At 45.3% G+C, this 21,444-nt stretch overlaps 1 protein-coding gene across 1 annotated transcript in view; it reads left to right on the plus strand.

Moving 5' to 3' along the window:
* LOC146577272 (protein NLRC3-like) overlaps positions 1–21,444 on the plus strand; it is a 100,126-nt gene that overhangs the window by 61,105 nt on the left and 17,577 nt on the right. The window contains exon 5 of the mRNA XM_085252827.1: positions 5,047–5,220. Coding sequence (XP_085108953.1) covers positions 5,047–5,220 — 174 coding nt within the window. The remainder of the gene's footprint in view (positions 1–5,046; positions 5,221–21,444) is intronic.

Here is a 21,444-nt window from a genome sequence, read left to right on the forward strand (position 1 = left end):
GTTCTGTTTGCACCAGTCCACAAAGTCCAGAGTCCACTGTCTGTACTCTGAGTCGTCCTCACCTGTGATGAGGCCGACTATGGCAGAGTCATCAGAGAACTTCTGTAGGCGGCAGCGATGGAGAAGTCTGCAGTGTAGAGGGTGAAGAGGAACGGTGACAGCACAGTTCCCTGTGGGGCCCCCATACTGCAGACCAGCATGTCAGAGACACAGCCCTGTGACCTCACATACTGTGGATGTTCTGTGAGGTAGTCCAATATCCACTGGGACATGTGGTGGTCCACTCCCGATAGCTCCAGCTTGTCTCTCAGGATTCGTGGCTGGATGGTGTTGAAAGACCTGGAGAAATCAAAGCACGTGATCCTCACAGTGCTTCCAGGCTTCTCCAGGTGAGTCAGAGCTCGGTGCGGGAGGTAGATGATGGCGTCCTCCACCCCGATGCCAGGCTGGTAAGCAAACTGCAGCGGATCCAATGAAGACCTCACCAGGGGGCACAGATGGTTTAGAACCAACCTCTCGAGGGTCTTCATGTGATGTCAGGGATACTGGCCTGTAGCTTCTGGGGTCCTTGGGATGGGAGGTCTTTGGTACCGGTACCACACAGGATGTCTTCCACAGCTGTGGTACTTTCCCCAGTGACAGGCTCAGGTTGAACAAATATCCTAGGATGCCACACAGTTCATCTGTGCAGCACCTCAGGAGCCTGGAGCTGATCCCATCTGGACCAGCAGCCTTCCGCACCTTGATCTTGCGAAGCTTGTTCCTCACTTGAAGTGCTAAGATGGAGAGAGGGGATTTCGGGGGATGGGGGTGTATGTTGGAGTCCACAGAAGCCGGGGGTGGGTGTGATGGCTGGGAGCTGAGAGGTGTGAAGACCTGTGATGAAAGACAGGAAGGCTCTGAAGATGAGGGAGATTGCAGCAGGGGGGCGAAGCTGGGGGTGGGGTGGGTGGTTGATCAAACCTATTAAATATTTATTTAGGTCATTCACCCACCCCAAGTCTCCTGTAGCCTGGGGGGTTGGTTTTTGTCCTGAGATTGTCTTCAGGCTGTTCCAAACCCCTCTGATGTTGTCCTGTAGCAGCTGCTCTTCCATCTTCCTCCTGTAGTTTTCCTTTCCTTGCCTTATCTTCCATTTCTGCTTCTTCTGGACAACTCTCAGCTCCTGTTTGTCTCCAGATCTAAAGACTCTTCTTCTCCTTGAGGAGAGCCTTAATTTCAGGATTTATCCATGGCTTGTTGTTAGAAAAACATCGTACCTTTTTGATGGGTACGGTGTTGTCCACACAGAAGTTCATGTAATCCGTAATGCAGTCTGTGATGCTGTTGAGGTCATCCTCCAGGGGGCTGCAGAGGTTGTCTCACACAGTAGAAGGGAAACAGTCCCCCAGAGCCTCTTCGGTCTCTGCCGACCATTTCCTTTTTTTTTTTTTTTTTTTTTTCTTTTCTTTTCTTTTTTGGCCTGTCCCGTTTGGCTCTTTTGCCATCAGAATTGTTGTCTAAAGGCAAAGAAAGATGCCCAACGGATTTACTTTACCAAACTGACCATCCCAGCCTTGCCGTAATGGTCCATTTGATTCACCTTTTGTTTATTTTATTTTCACTTACTGAATACGGGACAGACTTGACTGGGGGAAAGAAGGGGAGAAAGAAAGAGGGAAAGAGAAACAGCTGAGAAGAGGGACGGGGGAGAAGGGCAAAAGACAAAAACCAACAGAACGGACAGAGAAAAAAAATGCATATATCAATCACCTGGATCACCTGCTGAGAAAGAAAAAAGAAAGCAAGCAGAAGAGAACAAGAGTAATAGAATAAACAACATCACAATGATATATGGGAATATGACAGTAAATACTAAATGTTAAACATTATTGTGCAGCACATAAGATCAACAGAACACAGTGTGCTTTGAGGTAGGAGCCAAAAAGGGTGTAGTTTGTGGGTGTGATCACCCGTGTGTACACCTGTGAGTATGGACGCGCTTGTTTTTTGTTTTTTTAAAAGGTTCCTTCATGTAATAATCTGCTAGAGGGTGTGGGGGGGCCACAGCCCCGTCCTCCAGGGCGTGAAGCAGGTGTGGAGGAGATCAAAACTCCAGACATCCAGAGGCCCCCAGAACACAAGAGACCAAGGAAGACCAACAGAGGGGCAGCTGCGCCACTGTCCCGGAAAGAGCTGAGGAGAGTCCCAGATGAGGGCTCACTCAGCAGCCGCGGAGCAGAAGCCAGGGGGAGTTGCAGTGACGCGCCCGTGAGCTCCGCCGGCAGCCAGCTGCGCCTGAGTGACCGAGCCCCAGGCCGAGAGGCCGGGGGCACCCCACCTCCAAAGTGGCCCGAGCGAGCCCCAGGCTCCAGGCCCCGATAAGCGGCCGCCAAGGAGTGAGCCGGTGTGTACCTGGACGCCCATCCCCGGACACAAAGAACCACCAACGCACCGATGTCTGAGGGGGTCCGCCACTGGCAGGGGAAGTGGTGGTGGGGGGAGATAGGCCTCCAAACCTTGGAGGGCCTGAGATGTCCCCAGAGAGGTGGCGCCTGACACCCAACCTGACATATAGACACAGACATACAGGCACACACAGATACAAACATCCATTCCCACCCTCATGCTCTCATATGCACTTACTCCACACTCAACCAACGTGGAGACAGACATAAAGAGACGTTGTACACACGATCACACTCCCCAAGCGTACTCTACAAACCGGGTCTAGGTGCCCCCGCCCCTGGAGGGGGGAACTGCACCCAGACCCAGGTGGTGTTTCCCTTTTCCCTGCGGTGGGGGGAGGCAGACCGCCCCGACTCCGCAGCAGCAGGAAGGCTCCACACTCCAGACCGCAGTCGGACGGCCAACTCCTCCTCCTAGTCCTAGCCCCCCTGCTCCAGCAGGTTGCAGAGAACGGGGGTGAGAGAAGACTCCAAACCTCCCTCCACCCGCTCATTGTAATGTTGATGCATGTGTGTTCTAAGGTGCATTTAAAACCCAGGAGGGCTTGGAGCTACCTGCCAGAGAGCAGCAGGTAAGCGCATGGTCCCTCCTGCTAGCCCTCAATGTCTACGTGCCGACCATTTCCTTACTGTGCGTTTCACTACTGGTTCTCTGTGTACCAGAGGTTTATACACAGGCTGAAGATGAACCAGGTTGTGATCTGAGCCCCCCAGTGGAGGGAGAGGTGATGAGCTGTATGCCTCCTTCGTGTTAGCATACAATAAGTCCAATGTTTTATTGTCTTTGGTGTGGCCACGACTCAGTGAAACACATCAGGCTGCACTCCCTGTAGCTCCTCTGATGTCGGGTAAGAGCTTGTCTACTTTATTGGGGAGAGATCTCAAATTCCCCATAAAAACAGATGGAATATCTGGCCGGTACCTCCTAACTTTACTGCAATGCCCAGTGGCAATGGGAGGTTGGACCTCCACTCACTCTCTGGTGTGATATTATTCTGTTATCATATGTTACCTTATATATGTAATCAAAGTAGTTGAAGTATGATACTGCTATAGATCATATTATACCCTTTAACGTAGAGTGTGTGATCAGTATGTAGTTTTAGTTTGCATTATACTTCTGACTTAAAAGAGTGTGAAAATCATTAGATCTATTGGATTGACCTGTATTACTGGACACTGTTGAATGTGTTACACTGTGTTCTTGACATGTTATACTGCTGAATCATGAAGAGAATGTGGTGTGCAGAGGACCTTGTGCAGATAATAGAAGAAACAGACCACATTCCTTTTCAGAAGAGCAGAAAGACAGGGAGCCGAGGTCATAACTTAGGCGCCGTAAGAGAGAAAGAATGTGAATGTTTAGGCTTTTACGACCAGGTGGGGGCCACTAGAGAGTATAAAAAGCTGAGTAACCCGTCACCATTTTGAGACTTGCTGTGACCCTCTGCAGGCAGGTCTCCCCATCATGATGGTTCTAATGCTCATAAGTATTGAATTGTATGGAAATAAATGATTGTTGATTGAGCATTTATACACCAAGTACTGTCCTTCCTTCAGCCCAAAGATTCAAAGAATTGGGAGATTTCAACACTGGACACAGATGCCGTAAAAAATGTTATAAGAAACACGATTGTCCATAGAATTCTTAGCTCCATTGTGGAGTACAGACAAGAAACACAATAACAACAAAAAAAGAGAAAAAAAAAGAACTCTGTCAGGTCGGAGCTGCTGATACTGGCTGCCAGCTCGGAGCGGCGCCGCAAGTAACATCCGGCGCGGAATGTTACTTCAAGAAGTGACATTCTTGAATTTCTTTTTAAATTCTGTCTCTCACAGCGGGAATCCACCTACAATGTCAATTTCAAACCACTCTTTGAATTCTAAGTGGGAGAACATACAAAATTGCAGGGTGTTCCTCACTGTAATTGAGAGTCTTTTGTGGAAACCTGGTCCAAATCTTAATCCTCTGCATATTTTGATTTGGCAAAAACTTTGAACCAGATGACCTTCTTGATGTAAAATCTCTCTAGATCTCCAGAATTGGTATCAGCACTACAATACAGTGGTGCCAAGCACAGCAGAGTTGTGGCTGGTTCATTCTTGCATCTGACCAATAGTGCTAAAGTTGAAAACATTCTCTCTCAGTGTGATCCTGAAAAAATGGTTTGAGCATTTGTTACTTTGATGTTTGGCTTGACTGTAATTGCTAATTTTCTGAATGTTCCCACAGAAGTCTTCAGTTGCTCCAAAATTCTGCAGTGAGATTACAGAAACAGGGGTAGTAAAAGAGAGATTGTACTTCTCCCATAATAGCTTCTATTAAGTGGCTTCCTTTTAAATTCAGAGTTTAATTAAAATCCTTTTCTCAAAAAGTCCTCAATGATCAGACTATAAAGAAAGCACAATAGTGCATTCACTTTAGGAATACAGGCTTACTTGAGATGTTTCCAAAAGGGATTTAGATAATTAAACTTAAAACAATAGGGTTATCTAGTTAAATTTATGGATGGCCCTGTATTTGGAAATAAGAAAAACAAAATAAATCATACCTTACGTGCAATATTCACAGCTGGATTGTTGTTTTATGTGTCTGCAGTCTGTCAGGCTGTCTGATCACAGAGGAAGGCTGTACTTCTCTGGCCTCAGCTCTGAGCTCCAACCCCTCCCATCTGAGAGAGCTGGACCTGAGCTACAATCATCCAGGAGGTTTCGGCATGGAGCTCCTTTCAGCTGGACTGAAGGATCCAAATTGGAAACTGGACACGCTCAGGTATGGTGAGAATGTCTGATACAGGAGGAAGAGCTTGAAAGATTTCCTTTAAGTAATTTACTCCTTTAATCCTTGTTTGTTCCATGCAGACATGACAAAAATGTTTATCCCTTTATTCACCTCTTTTCATTCATTGTGTGTTTCTACACCTCTCTGCGTTCAATCATAAGGCATTATTAATCTCTGGCTGTCTTCCACTGTGTGTCTTTTGAACTGTCTTTCTCCCCTCACCCTAAATGGTTGTGGCAACCCTTTTCTGGATCTGCCAGAGGTTAGTTCGTGTTTAAAAAGAAGTTATTTATTCTTTCTTCTCCATTGTCGCCAAAGTGCTTGATCATATAAGGTAATGTGATTACTGATGACAACCTTTCTTCACCTTTTCACTCCAACATTGATTCATATAAATCTCTGAATAGCCACAGGTCCAGAACATAAACAATACTGTGAAAAGCATTTAATTACCCATCCAAATCATTGAATTCAGGTGTTATATCCACTGCCATGGTCACAGGTGTATAACATTAAGCACCTACGCATGAAGAATGCTTCCACAAACATTTGTAGTTGGTCTCAGGAGGTTAGTGGATTCCAGTGAATTCCATACATACAACAAGTTCAGCAACTTAAATATTCCTCACTAATAAATTTTTTTTTTAAGTCACCAGTCAGTTGGCTTGTAATAAAGTTGAGCCGATTGGTAATAATAGCACCTCAGCCGTGAAGTAGTAGTCCACTTAATATCACATAGTGGTGCCATCGAATGCTGAGGTGTATAGTGCACAGAGGTCACCAACTTTCTGTCAATCACCACAGAACTCCAATCTTTATGTGGTCTTCAGATTATCTCAAAAACAGTGTGTGGCAAGATGAATGTTATCCCTCGGTCCAACCCACTTTCAGCCTAGCCCATTAGGGGGCGCTGGTATAAATAGTGGCCATTTGAGTGTCTCTGCATCGCTTGACTGTGATCTTCTTTTTGGTCACCTGACTTCCCTTTGGTGTGGTAGAGATCATTTGCGGGTTACTCTTCTGAAGCCTCCATCGCAGCTGGTCGTAGCTATAGAAGCCTCCTCTGAGCTATTCTGCTTGTGTTCTATGACACGGCTTACTTGGTATGTAATCAACTTTTGTTACGCTCTCTGCCTTCTATTGTTCTTTTATAGTAATTATTTATTATGTTTCGCAGGAAGTGTGGGCCTTAGTTTTGCGCCAAGCTACGCGAACTGAAGTGCTGCTGTTTTGCCTTGCTGTGCTTTTATCGTCTGTTCCCGTTGCGAGATTGCTTTCCCTGCTGCTGTCAGCTTTTACAGTGGAAGTCGGCGTGGACAACGGCCATATGCATGCCGGTTATCAGAGTCAGCTGGCGTGCATATTGATTGACTGTTAACTTTTCGTCGTGTGGACGGCAAGTTGGAGCAGTACGGCGATTCCGTTTGCTCCAGATTTTAGAGTTTTATCCAGATTGTATGTTGTTTTATTGTTTTTGATTTGTAGTTTGGATTTTCGTTACACCACTGGTGGGAGGCCCTTTTTCTAGCTGTAGATCACCAGTGTGGTCCTGCAGTTGGGTTATCCCCCGGTGCTACACATTAGTTTGTTGTAATATATTAAAATTTTCTTTGTTTCTTTTATTCAGATGCGGAGTGCCAACGTGGAGGAGACTAGGGTGCCTTGGTGGTGGGATCCCTTGAGTGTACACACCTGCCTTGTTTAGTTTATTAGTGTGAGTGTGTGATAGTGTACTGCACTTGTGTTTTGGGTGTGTTTTCTTTCTTTAGTTTGTGTGTGGCATCCCTGCCCCTCCACTGGTAAGCCTCAGCTCTGAATACCTTTTTAAGCATATTTGTATTTGAATATTTATGATTGTGCTTTTATATGGTGTTTTAAATAATTATTAATAAATTGTCAATTTGTTTATCATTGAACCTCGTCTCTGGACTGAGTATAGCGAACCTAAGTGCCTTTCTGGTGATTTAGTGTCACTTTCAGTATTCTCTGGGTGAAATTCCCAGGGTGGCGTTGTCTTTTTAAAAAACTGCAAAGAGTATTTACTTTATTTCTACCTCGTCCTGCCACAAGTGCATGAAGAGTTACAGGGAATTCAGAGAAGACCATCTCTGAATCGAGGAAGGGGCCTAAGGGTACATATCTCACCATCTTGCAATTCTGTGATTGCAGCCATTCCCCAACTCTCTGTGAGTGGTACTCATGGCCATTGATCAGTGGCCTACTGAAAACGCTATGTCCAGATCAACAGAATCGATTTTTGGAGATTTACTTACCTGAATGATTGAGCATGCATCAAGACGATACCATCCCATGACTCATAGCTAGTGGGAAGTGTGGATCTCTTACATGTAGTCAGGAGGGAGAGATTTGTGTTTGTTGGAAGGCAGGCTGAAATCGAATGGAAGTGTTAGGTTGATATTGATAATAGCTGTCACTGTTGTTAAATTTGTTGCCTTGTTTCAAACTGTATGATCAAAGACATTCTTTTGTTTCTGTTCTCCTCCCCTATGTGTACAATGGTGAAGGCAATGGCTATAGTGTTAACTGCAGACATTGCATGTACACACACACACACACACACACACACACACACACACACACACACACACACACACACACACAGTGTCTTAGCTTTTATGACACACCACAGGGGCTGTTTGTCACTGAATAAAAAAGCTGTGAGTGGAGGCCGGGGTTGGAGTTGTCTGGGATCAGGTGATGGGCTCTTAGCTCCAAGACCCTGACCCGATCGGCTTCCCTTGCAAGTTGAAATGGATCTATCTCTGTTTTTTCTAGCTTTGTTCACGGTGATAAGTGTATGAACCAGTGGGGGCCTGCAAGCGCAGACCTGACAGGAAGCCACAGTGGAGGTTTGTTACGTAAGGTGAGAATCCTAAGATAGCAATTTACTAGAGACTAGGTCATGAATGAGAGCAAATTAAATGCAGTGAATCAAGGAATGCTCACAGCCTTTCACTTCATTTGTTCCACATTTTGCGATGTCTTACTCAAAAAGAAATTAAATTATATTTTTTACACCAAAATGCACAATCCCTCATAGTGAGAGGGTGAAAAAAGTCCCTGCACCTTAACGTGGTGGAGGGGTTTGTGTGCTCCAGAGATCCCAGGGGCTATGTTGCCTGGGGGCTTTTGCCCCCTGGTAGGGACTCCCATGGCAAATTGGTCCTGGGTGAGGGACCAGACAAAGAGTGATTCAGAAGACCCTTATGAGAAGACCATCAAGGGAACAGTGGTGTTCATGTCTGCTTTAAAGCTTATTTAAAAGCACAGGCTGAAGCTAATTCCAACTCTACTATGGACTTTCCGCAACCTTCTGCCATTTGCTAGGATTACCTCACCCCCAGATTGCTTAGTCATCGATGGATTCATTATGTTGAACAACAAACCTACCAGGCCCTTCCAGTTTGTTTGCCAGCTCGGAGCTTGATTAGGACTCCTAGAGGTGGTGTATGTCACAGCCAGTGTTGGTCAAGTTACTTGAAAAAAGTAATCAGTAACTAATTACTGATTACTTCCCCAAAAAGGAATCCCGTTATTTTACTGATTACTTATTTTCAAAAGTAATTAATTACTTAGTTACCTAGTTACTTTTTAAAAACACGATTTACAACCTGAAGAGGTGATAAAGCGATAGATCTTTCTGCCCAATTCTACTTTTTCTAAATAATCCATCATACAAAATGTAATCAAAATGAAAAATGTCTCTTTTTTTTAAACTTGTTTTATCAGTTTTAATCTTTTAACTTTATGCATCAAGCAAAGATTTAATTATATGCAACATTGTCTGACTCGAATAAATTAGTTTAACATTTAAACCTATTTTCTACACATTCCAGCACATAAAATAAACTACTTTTGGTTTTTACACTCACTCTTTCAAATAGATGCAAGTAAAACACAGCAGAAAATAAATAAAGTCAAAGACTCAGCGGTCCTGTTGCTCTATTTTCACCTGTAAAGCAGGAGTAGGGTAGGCGGAGGTTTACCCTGGTGCAGGTGTGCCGCGGTCAGTGGAAGAATCCGCGAGTTTCTCTGTGAGTTTCCATTACGTCGTTGCGCACTCGGTGCTTGCTTGGAAGTTTAGGAGTTTTTTCGCTGTAAAAAGAAGTTTTCTTCCCATGCACGATGGACACTAATGTTTTTGTCACTTTTTATGGAATCAAACTCAAAGTAAGGTCAGTACTTCCACGCTTTAAATGCTGCACGCTCATACTCTCTCCCACAATCGATATGTGATCCATTGTTGATCTGCACACAGCTGTTGTCACTAATGGCACACTTGCTTCCGTCACTGTCATGAGACATTCTTGCAAAAAATCACGGTTTTAGTAACGCAGTAACGCAGCGTTCCTACGGGAAAGTAACGGTAATCTAATTACCGTTTTTGCAATAGTAATCCCTTACTTTACTCGTTACTTGAAAAAAGTAATCAGATTACAGTAACGCGTTACTGCCCATCTCTGGTCACAGCAACCTAATCCGATTGAGACGTGCTTCTAACTTTGATTTGGCAGCTACGACTCGGATGGCCCTGCTAAATGTCAGGTCGTTGGTGAACAAGATCTTCATTGTAAATGACTTTTTCCTTACCTCAAGGCTGGATGCTTTGTTTTTAATGGAAACCTGGATTCGCACTGGTGAGTCCTTTCCCTTTTTGGAGCTCCTTCACCTGGACTGTGTTTTCTTTCTTACCTAGATCCTTGGGTAGGGGTGGAGGGCTAGCCTCAGTATTTAAAAATAAATTCTGAGTGCAACATCTACCCTCTCCCGTGTATACTAGCTTTGAAGTACAACTTCTGGAGCGTGCTGGTCCTTCTCTGACTCTCTGTGTCACAGTCTATCGACCACAGACATATGACAAGTCTTTTATTCATGAATTTCTTTGACCTTCTTCTTAAACTTTCAACGTGTTCTTATTATTGGTGATTTTAACATCCATTTTAAAAAGCACTATATATAGCGCTATATAAATAAAATTTAATTGAATTGGATTGAAACTTGACAAACAAGTCTCCACTGTAATTAAATATAGCTTTTACCAGCTACGCCAAATTGCCAAGGCCAAGCCTTATATGCTCTGTAAGGACCGTGTGAAACTTATCTATGCCTTTATTGCCTCTAGATGAGACTACTGTAACTTCCTCTATATTGGCCTCCAATCAACCCTTCTTAGCAGACTGCAGCTTGTTCAAAATGCGGCGGCACGCTTTTTAGTGGGAACTGGCAGGTTTGATCCTATCACCCCTATCCTTGCTGACCTCCACTGGCTTCCCATCAAATACCGCGTTGATTTCAAAATTCTGTTGCTCACCTTTAAAATTATAAATAACATTGCTCCTAGCTATCTTACTGAACTTCTCAGCTTGTACACTCCTAGGAGAGCACTGAAATCAACGGGCCAACTGCTCTTAGTGGTTTTAAATGCGGTACACAAATAAAGTTGTATTTTATTGTATTGTATAAGGTTACTGGGGCCCCGCCCTGGAGCAGGCCCAGGGAGGATACTCGAGGGCAAGCGTCTGGTGGCCGGGATTTAGTCTAGCCTGAAAGAGGGACATGGACCCATCTTCCTGCAAGCCCACCAACCACAGTAGGTAACGCCAGGCGGTGGCAAGGAATGGAGGTCCTGGTGGACTGATCCCCGGTTACCAAGACTGGCAATTGAGACATGGAATGTCACCTCTGTGTGGGAAGGAGCCTGAATTAGTGCGTGAGGTTAAGAAGTACTGGCTAGATAAAGTTGGGCTTAGTGTAGAGTTGCCCCTGGTGACATGTCCCAGTATACGAGAGGGTTTGTTCCCTGCGACTCTGGGATGGGGAAAAGGTCCTGATCATTGTCTGCACTTATGCCATTTTTTATTTGCTGACAGTAGAACCTCTCGTGATGCAATAAGTTTCTACTGCCAGCAATGACGCCATTTCAAAAAAGAAAGAAAATTTAGACTGGATTACCTTGCTGAATCCTTTTTGCCAGGGACTTGCTTTGTGATTTTCCCAAATAAGTGGCTTTCTCCTGAGCCCATTTTAATTTTGGAGAAGCTCACTTGCGATTGTTCAACGTGTTGTGTTGCGCTTTCAATTCCAATCTTGCAGGCCTGCTTGAAAAAGAAAATTGCCAAACAAAAAATCTCAGTGCACTGTTAAAAATCAAAAAATGTGAAGGCCTAGTTTTAGGACTTGTCTAAGCATATTCTCTTAGAATGATAGATCAAAACAAAACTAAATGGCAGGTTCAAAGTGGTACCAAAAGAAAATTCAAAGAAAATGCATCAGCCAAGTAAACCTCCCAAACTTTCATCCACCAGTCACACACACAACAGCAATATTCTGTTAGATAATGAGTTTTGTTTTCCAATGTACCCAGATGTGTGTCATGATAAGACCTCCCCCACACATCAGAAACAAGAAAATAAGAAGAAATCTTAACCTAAGTCTATGTATCACTTCTTAGCCTACTAAGTGAACCGAACAAGATGACGCTAACCGAAATGCATGCTAAAAATACTATTTGATCTTCATGAGCTTCATTGCATGTGTGTATGTGTTAGTAGGATTAATGCATTTTTTTTTTTGCCTGTCCCATTTGGCTCTTTTGCCATCAGAATTATTGTCTAAAGGCAAACAAAGATGCCCACCGGATTTACTTTACCACATGGACCAACCCAGCCTTGCCGTATTGGTCTATTTGATTCGCCTTTTATTGTTTATTTCATTTTAACCTGCTAAATACGGGACAGACTTGACTGAGGAAAAGAAAGGGGATAAAGAAAGAGGGAAAGAAAAACAGCGGGGAAGAGGAATGGCGATAAAGGGCAAAAAACCAAAAACCAACAAAATAAGCAGACAAAAAATACATATATCAATCACCTGGATCATCTGTTGAGAAAGAAAAAAGAGAGAACAAGCAGAAAAAAAGAACAACATAATAAACAACATCATTACAATGATCTATGGGAATATAACAGTAAATACTAAATGTTAAACATTATTGTGCAGCACGTAAGATCGACAGCACACAGTGTGTTTTGAGGTAGGAGCCAAAAAGGGTGTAGTTTGTGTCTGTGAGCACCCATGTGTACACCTGTGAGCATGAGCGTGCTTGTATTTAAAAGGTTCCTTAATGTAATGATCTGCTAGAGAGTGTGGGGAGCCATAGTCCCGCCCTCCAGGGCTTGAAGCAGGTATGGAGGAGATCAAGCGGGTCTCAGTTCTGGAGACTGCCCTTGCTAGCAAGAAGTTCTGTGTGTTTCTCTTCTCTGAGTCTTTACTGAAGAAGTGTTTTAGAGTATATTTCTTAACAACGGGCATCCAGTATCCATAGTTTCAGGTGCTGCACATCTCGTATCTTCACGCCATAGACAATTGCCTTCAGATGACCCCAAAGATAAAAGTCTAAGGGGGTCAGATCGGGAGTATTTAGTATTTATTTATTTATTGTCATTGTCAGAGAACAATGAAATTGCATTTGGGGCTTCCGTACAACCCGTAAATAAAATAATGAAGAAAATAATAAATACCCCTTAAAACCCAAGTGTAAATATTTAACCCAGTGTGACTCCAGTGCAATAAGACGATCCTTAGCAACAACATGAGAACATGACAAGTAAACATGAGAACCTGACAAGTAAGTTCAGTGCTATTAAGAAGTTGGATATGGTTATTGTCCGTGAGAGGGGGGCAGAGAGTTCAGGAGCCTCACAGCCTGTGGATACAGGCTGTTGGCCAGTCTGGATGTTCTGGCCCGTGTAGACCTGTACCTTCTCCCTGAGGGCAGCAGGTGGAAAAGGTGGCGCGCAGGGTGATGTTGGTCCCGCAGGATACTGTGCACCCTCCTCAGACAGCGAGTGGGGAAGATGTTACTAATCTCTGGCAGACTTGTTCCAATAGATCTGCCAGCTTCTTTCACCACCCGCTGGAGTGCTTGCTGATCGGCCTTGGTGCAGCTGGGGAACCACACTAGAAATCCATACGTCAGAACGCTGCTGATGGCACAGTTGTAGAAGTTCAACATCAGAGATCTGGGAATGTGTGCGCTCCGCAGTCTCCTCAGGTAGTAGAGGCGCTGTTGGGCTTTCCGTACAACTGAGGTGATATGGTTGCCCCAGGACAGGTCCTTGGTCACAGTTACCCCCAAGAATTTAAAACTGCTCACCCTCTCCACCGCCTCACTGCCGATGAAGAGATGCAGATGGTTGTTATGACCCTTCCTCCGGAAATCTACAATGATCTCCTTGGTCTTTTTGGTGTTTAAGACCAAGTTATTGTCGTGGCACCATGACTCTAGTTGTTGCACCTCTGTCCTGTAGTTTGTGTCATCGTTGTTGGATATAAGTCCGAGCACTGTGGTGTCATCGGCAAACTTAACAATGAGATTGGATGCGCAGGAGGAAATACAGTCATGGGTGAAGAGAGTGTATAGCAGAGGGCTCAGGACACACCCCTGAGGGGCACCGGTGTTGACCACAAGGGTGGAAGAGGTGTTCTTACCCACTCTGACACTCTGTCTACGGTTAGTGAGGAAGTCCACAATCTAGTTGCACAGAGAGGAGTTAAGTCCCAGTTGGTGGAGTTTGGGACGGAGTTTGTATGGCCGGATGGTATTAAAAGCCAAGCTGTAGTCTACAAAGAGGAGCTGTGCATAGGTGTTCCTGTGTTCCAGGTGCTCCAGTAATGTGTGCAGCAGTATGGCGATCGCATCCTCGGTTGACCGGTTCTCCCTGTATGCAAACTGGTGCGAGTCCAGGGATGGTGGAAAAGCAGCTCTGATGTGTTTAATGACCAGTCTCTCCAGGCATTTGGGGGGAATGGGGGTGAGTGCCACAGGTCTGAAATCGTTCAGACATGTGACATTTGACTGTTTTGGGATGGGAACGATGGTTGCTGCTTTGAAACAGGATGGTACCAGTGAACAGGACAACGAGGTGTTATATATAGAGGTGAAGACGTCCGCCAGTTCCGCAGCACGGCCTTTTAGCACCCGGCCCAGCACTCCATCTGGCCCGGCCGCCTTCCTGGTGTTAATGCTCCGGAACACATGCCTCAGCTCATGAGTGCTCAGGACTGGAGCAGGGTCGGTTGAGGGGAGAGGGGACAGGACAGGGTCGGTGTTCTCCCTATCAAAACGGGCATAAAAGAGATTTAAATCCTCAGCCAGAGTAGAACTGTCGGCTGAGGGTGATGGTGTTCTCCTTTTGTAGTCCGTGATAGCCCTGATGCCCTCCCAGACCTGCCTTGGGTTTGTGTTGTTCTCAAACCTGGCCTCGATACGCCTCCTGTGCTGCTGCTTGGCAGTCTTGATGCCTCTTCTCAGGTTGGCCCTGGCAGCACTGTATGCCTCCTGGTCCCCGGATTTGAAAGCGTTGTTCCTCGTTCGAATAAGTTGTTGAACTCCGTGTGTCATCCAGGGTGGATTATTAGGGAACACACGGAGTCGTTTCCAAGTTGTTACATTGTCCACACAGAAACAGATGTAGTCCAAGACAGTGGAGGTGTAACTGTCCAATGCGACACGATTGTCAGTGTCCTGCACCTTGAATACATCCCAGTCTGTGCAGTGGAAACAGTCCTGAAGCATCGGAATAGCATCCTGCGGCCATGTTCTCACAGTTTTGGTTATAATCCCACTGCTCTTGATCTTCTGTGTGTATATTGGGTGTAGCAGAAGGGAGAGATGGTCTGACAGACCCAGGTGGGGATAAGCCTGGGCTCTGTATGCATTCGCCATGTTGGTGTACACCTTGCGGGCCATTCAGCTGGCCCACGATGACCAATCCACTTTCCAGAAAACTGTTCATCTAGGAATGCTCGGACCTGGCACCCATAATGTGGTGGTGCACCATCTTGCTGGAAAAACTCAGGGAACGTGCCAGCTTCAGTGCATAAAGAGGGAAAAACATCATCATGTAGCAATTTCAAATATCCAGTGGCCTTGAGGTTTCCATATACCCATATCCCACACCAAACCATCACTTTTGTTCTTCCAACAGTCTTGGAGGGATCCATCCAATGTGGGTTAGTGTTAGCAGTGGTGCTATCAGTATGTGAAGAGTGGGAGAAGAGGGTTGCACTGACAATCCAAAACAATGGGCAGCAGATTGAACACATTTTATAAGTGGTCAGAAACTTGTAAATAACTCATGAAAGAATAAAGTTACATTGAAACCAAGCACATCATTGTTTTTTCTTGTGACATTACCAATAAGTTTGATGTGTCACATGGCCCTCTTCCTATTGAAAAAACAAAAGTTCTATCCAAGATGGCCGACTTCTAAATGGTCACCATGATCACCACCCACCTTGAGGAGTTTGTCCCTCACATATACTAATGTGTCACAAACAGGACTTTAATATCACCAACCATTCCCATTTTATTATGGTGTATCCATATAAATGGCCCACCCTGTAGTCTGTCAAATGGAATAAATTCTGTTCCTTCTAATATATGTTGTAAGTATTTGATTCCTTTACCACTCCAATCTGGAAAGTTTATCATATTATTGTTTTGTAATATGTCAGGGTTGTTCCAGATAGGTGTACGTTTGCATGGAACTAATGAAGACTCCGTCAATTTTAGAAACTCCCACCATGCTGTCAGAGAAGAGCTGATACTGACGCTTTTGAAGCATTCATGTCGTTGGATGTTTGAGCTGATAAATGGTAGGTCTGAAATCTCTAAATTATTGCAAAGTGCTTGTTCTACAGCTAGCCAAGGTTCATCTAAGAATGTATGTTTTAGCCATGCTGAGATAAATTGAAGCTTGTTGGCTAAGAAGTAGTGCTGAAAGTTAGGTAGTTCTAATCCTCCTTTATCCTTGGTCTTTTGTAGTGTTTTTAAGCTTATACGTGGGGGTTTATTTTTCCAAAGGAATTTGGACATATATGAATCTAGAGATCTGAACCAATCTTGTGGCGGTTTAGTTGGGATCATTGAGAATACATAATTTATTTTTGGTAAGACCATCATTTTTATAGCGGCAACCCTTCCCATGAGTGATATGGGTAGACATTTCCACCTAGCCAGATCGCCTTCTACCTTCTTTAACAGTGGGATATGGTTTAATTTAGTCAGATCTGCAAGCTTAGGAGAAACATTGATACCTAAATATTTTATATTTCCCGATTGCAGTGGTGTAGAAGAAGAATTATGGAAGAAGCAATTAATCGGGAGGACTATAGATTTTGACGAGTTAATTGAGTAATCTGAAATTCAAAAAAGAGTTTATCATTTCAATGACCCCAGAGATATTGGTTTGTGAGTTTTGGAGAAAAAGTAACACATCATCTGCATAAAGGCTGGTTTAATCAGAATCAGAATCAGAATCAGAATGGGTTTATTGCCAGATGTTGAGGTTTACAACATTAGGAAATTGCTGCGGTGCTTCAGTGCAGACAATAAGAATTAAAGTGCTATGTAGAAAGAAAGATATGTGCATGAGATATACATGAGATATATACATGAGAATAAGAATTATGAGTGCTACGTAGAAAGATATATACATGAGTGCAGGTGGTGATCAGTGCCAAACATATATACATGAGAGTAAGAATTATGAGTGCTACGTAGAAAGATATATACATGAGTGCAGGTGGTGATCAGTGCCAGACATGAAATGATGCAGTGACACAGCGTAGGGTCATGTGTTAGTGGCGGGGACAGTCATGTGGTTATTGTTCATGTGTCCAACAGCAGAGGGGAAGAAACTGTTCTTGTGGTGAGAGGTTCTGGTGCGAATGGACCGGAGCCTCCTGCCTGAGGGGAGCAGGTCAAACAGACTGTGTCCAGGGTGAGAAGGGTCAGCTGAGATCCGGGCTGCACGCCGCAGAGTCCTGGAGGTGTACAGGTCCTGCAGAGATGGGAGTCTGCAGCCAATCACCTTCTCAGCAGAGCGCACAACACGCTGCAGTCTCTGTTTGTCCCTGATAGTGGCTCCAGCGTACCACACGGTGATGGAGGAGGTGAGGATGGACTCGATGATTGCAGTGTAGAACTGCATCATCGTCCGTGTTGGCAGGTTGAATTTCTTCAGCTGCCTCAGGAAGTACATCCTCTGCTGGGCTTTCTTGATGACGGAGGTGATGGTGGGCTCCCACTTCAGGTCCTGGGTGATGGTGGTACCCAGGAAGCGGAATGAGTCCACAGAGGTGATGGGGGTGTCAGTCAGGATGATGGGGGGGAGTGGGGCTGTGTGCTTCCTGAAGTCCACAATAATCTCCACTGTCTTCTGGGCATTCAGCACCAGGTTGTTGTGGCTGCACCAAGACACCAGACGTTCAACCTCCCTCCTGTAGGCAGACTCATCCCCGTCAGAGATGAGCCCAATGACGGTGGTGTCATCTGCGAACTTGATTAGCTTGACAGACTGGTGGGTGGAGGTGCAGCAGTTGGTGTACAGGGAGAAGAGCAGAGGAGAAAGAACACAGCCCTGAGGGGAGCCGGTGCTGATGGTCCGGGAGTCCGAGACATTCTTTCCCAGCCTCACGTGCTGCTTCCTGTCCGTCAGGAAGTCAGTGATCCACCGGCAGATGGGATCAGGCACATTCATCTGGGAAAGCTTGCCTCGGAGATGGTCTGGAAGGATGGTGTTGAAGGCAGAGCTGAAGTCCACAAACAGGATCCATAATGTTCTGCGTTCTTGCATTTTATGCCCTTAATTACTGTATTCTGTCTAATTGCTGCTGTTAGTGGTTCAATAATTAATTAATTAATGCATTTTTCTGTTTGTGTACTTTTTGTGTACCTCTCCTCTTTGCGGTGCTCAATACACTTTTCAATTCTCCACGCAAGGCAGTCATTTTTATTTTTTTTTCTTCCCAGTTTCCTAAACTCAAATTTCATTCCCACACTAAAACAGCCTTCCTCCATGTTCTCTCCTGCTCCTTTCACTGTGATCTCATCTCATCTCCCCCCTTGCAGCAGTCCAGTGTGAGTCAGTTGTCTTTCAGCTTTGTCCTGTGTTTTCCACTGTCTCATCTTGCCATTTTGCTCCAAAAGTGACAAATGTCCATCTCAGGCAGTCTTTTCAAATGTCCATCCACACACAGTGAAGTTGCAGCTCATTCGAAATGCACCTCTCCATCCATCCAGTCATGATGATGCCATTTTCCTCTTTGCTGCCACTGTCTTGCACAGCTGCTGCTGGACCTCTTCTTTCACTGCTCAGGATACTGCTTTCTCTTGACCTGCTGTGAGCTCTTGATATCCATCTCGTTGTTCTAGAACTGCATTTCTTGTCTTCAGGGAGAGATTCTTGGAGCTTGTGTTCTCAGGGTGACAAACACATGGAAGTTAAGTTGTAAAACAATTCAGCCAAAACTTGGCTTGAGTTTTTCTAATGGTGTTAACCTATAATTTTCTTCTGACTGCTGCACGTGGAAAATTGATCCAGGTCTGCTTTTCACCTACAAGTGACACACTGAGACATTTTGATCATTCTTCTCACTGCTTAAAACAACACGTCTCCACTTTCTGGTTCTGAACTCCCCTTTCTTGAAAACCCAGAGAGATTGTAATTGTTCTACGTTGAAACCACCAAACCCTCTTCCTATTTTATTGCTTATTTTCATCAACAAGTCTGCTAAAAACGATAAATTTTGTTTGTCCACCCTAGGGGAGCTGGTGGCCTACTGTAGCACCACCTTCCGCTAGTTGGAGACGATTACTTTTACACACATTTCTACACTCCTCTTTTTTTTTTTCCTTGTTTTTGTTCCCCATTTTCAACATTTTTAACCCCATTTTCACTGTTTTTACACACACATCAGCTTTTCCCACACAACCATTCTCTGCAATCTTACACACCACACATTTACTCAGTTCTTACCATAAAGTCACACATTGAGTTTGGTCCCTGGCTGCCTGGTGGAAGGCCTGCCGCCTTACTGGATCCAGCTTCCCTTTACATTCAGAGTGTCCTCTGCAATGGCCTTCTTCCGTTACCGGCAGAAAAGTGCTAAAATACCGTCACCCCACGCACTGTAATACGCAGAAATGATTCCCGACAGTGTACCCGAACCGCCATTCTTGTGGCGTACTTGGACCAAACACAGGCCTAGGCCGGCTTCTCCCCAACAACGTGCTAAAGCCACTGTCCTTGTGATGGGCCGCTCTCAACACAAGCCTGGGGTCTCAAACCGGCAGGATTTTTACCAACAGTAGATTTTAATTACTGTCCCTGTACTGGACTGAACCAAACACAGGCCTGGGGTCTCAAACCGCCAGGATTTTCCCCCCGGAGACTCAGAAACTCCGGAGTCAGCAAGCGTCCCCCCCCCCCCCCCCCCCCCCCTCGGCCAAACAAAACTCTTCATGACTGTATACAAGTTAGCAACAACTCACCCATCTGCAGGAGTCCCCTCAAAGTCAATGGTCTCAGTGGTGGCTGAAACACATGGCTCTGTGACCCCTCCATTTCCTTTGCTTCAACAGCCGGTAGGACAAAGGTACCTTTTTCCTTAGGGGTGATCAGCCCGTCCACGGAACCGTTGTTCAGCGACCACATGGGCCAACCTGTTCGTGTCGCCATTTTGTTGTGGAGGTTTTCCATTTAAATAAAGCCTACAGACGAGCGGTGAGCGGTAGCTAACATTCTTTAATCAAAACACAAAGAACAGATAAACCAAGCTTGGTGGAGAGCCTGCATGACCGCAGGGCAGATGGTCAGCAGAGTCTCCCGAGCCTAAAATGGCTCTCCGTTAAATACCTTCTTCAGGAATAAAAGGCAGTACACAGCTGTTTCACACCTTAAGGTTCACACTGCCTTGCTACCTCCCAGATTCCTCAAAGAGACAAAAGATTCTTCCTGTGGAGTTGTCTGCTTCCCCCAACTTCCTTACTAGACCCCCACCATTTGTCTTACTGTATGAGTGTGAGACATGTTAAAATCCAGTGGCACCAAGGCATTATACAATAAAATAATATGACTATACATAAATAAAAGAAATTCCTATACAATAGTACCCCCCACCAAGGCAAGATGATATGTACCTTCCTTTTATTTTATTTAAGTGTTTTTCTTTTCTTCTAGGAATAAGGACTCCCTTACTCATTGCCTGTGTATTGTGTTTCAGTTACCTCCGTGTGTCTTTACTCAGATTACGTTAAGCTGTGTACTCACCGGTCTCTCATCTGTCTTTGTATTTTTGTCCTCGGTTTCCGTCAGTTCATTTTTGTGTCATTGATGTTGTTGTCCTTAGTCCCGCAAGTGTGTTTGTTTCAGTCAGCCAGCTATTCACTCAGCCAGCTAGCCATCTTATGTTCTGTTCACCCCGTTAATCACAATAAACGCCAGCCTTGACCTCCCTGTGCATCAACCGTTTGGGTCCTCCTTTCCTCATCCACACAACCCCTGACGGAGTGGCACGACCCAGTGTTGTGGAAGCAGCAGACTCGGATCTTTATGAGCGGCATGAGGCAGCGCTCTCCCGTTGGGTGGAGGAGCTCAGGGGGAAACAGTGACTCTTTTCATAGAGGGGGCACGTCTTTGAGGGGAGTCGCCTGGCTCTGGGCGCGTTTGGAGATGCCGCGTTCTCCCACCTGCTCCCTCACCTGCACCAGAGCATTCGCTGTGGAGAGTGGGCATCCCTCGCCGCGCTTCGGCTGCTCTCTCTATCGCCGCTCCGCTCCTCGCTCACACACCGCCCGCCTCATTCACCGGACCTTCCACCTCCGCCTCCCATCTCGGCTCGATGGAGGCTCCGTCTGCTGCCACAGCTAAGCGGAGGCGAGGCTCACTCCGCCATTGCATTTCCTGTTTGGAGCAGCAAGAATCCGGTGGTGAGCAAAATCAACCATTTTTCTTCTCACCACAACTCAGGGACTGCTCTCTATTCATCTAAAGCAAAGACTGTTTACTGCGATTACATTCTGGATTATCCAATTACTACTCATTAAAAAAACTGTCCTGCCCTCAGAGGCTCCCATTAAAGACATTAATGCCGCTCAGACTGATTATTTTCCTCATATCGCTATTTTTTCACCTACCTGTCAGCCTGTCCGAGTTCCTCCATCCCAGGCCATTATTAAAGATTTTCACACCACTAAACCTGATAATCTCTCCCAGTCAATCATTTTCTCCTCACCCATTGTTGAGCCTCTTCCCGCTAGCAGAGCGGTTCAGAATTGGCCTTCACCTGTTTCACCTTCTCAGGTGAAGGCAGCTAAGGCTCAGCCTGTTCTTCTCGCACCTCCTCGGGCAG

The sequence above is a fragment of the Mchenga conophoros genome, linkage group LG3 (genome assembly GCF_057382185.1).
Source record: "Mchenga conophoros isolate Kocher_MC1m ecotype Shallow Benthic linkage group LG3, M_conophoros_male_GT1.1, whole genome shotgun sequence".
In the NCBI taxonomy this organism is placed as follows: domain Eukaryota; kingdom Metazoa; phylum Chordata; class Actinopteri; order Cichliformes; family Cichlidae; genus Mchenga; species Mchenga conophoros.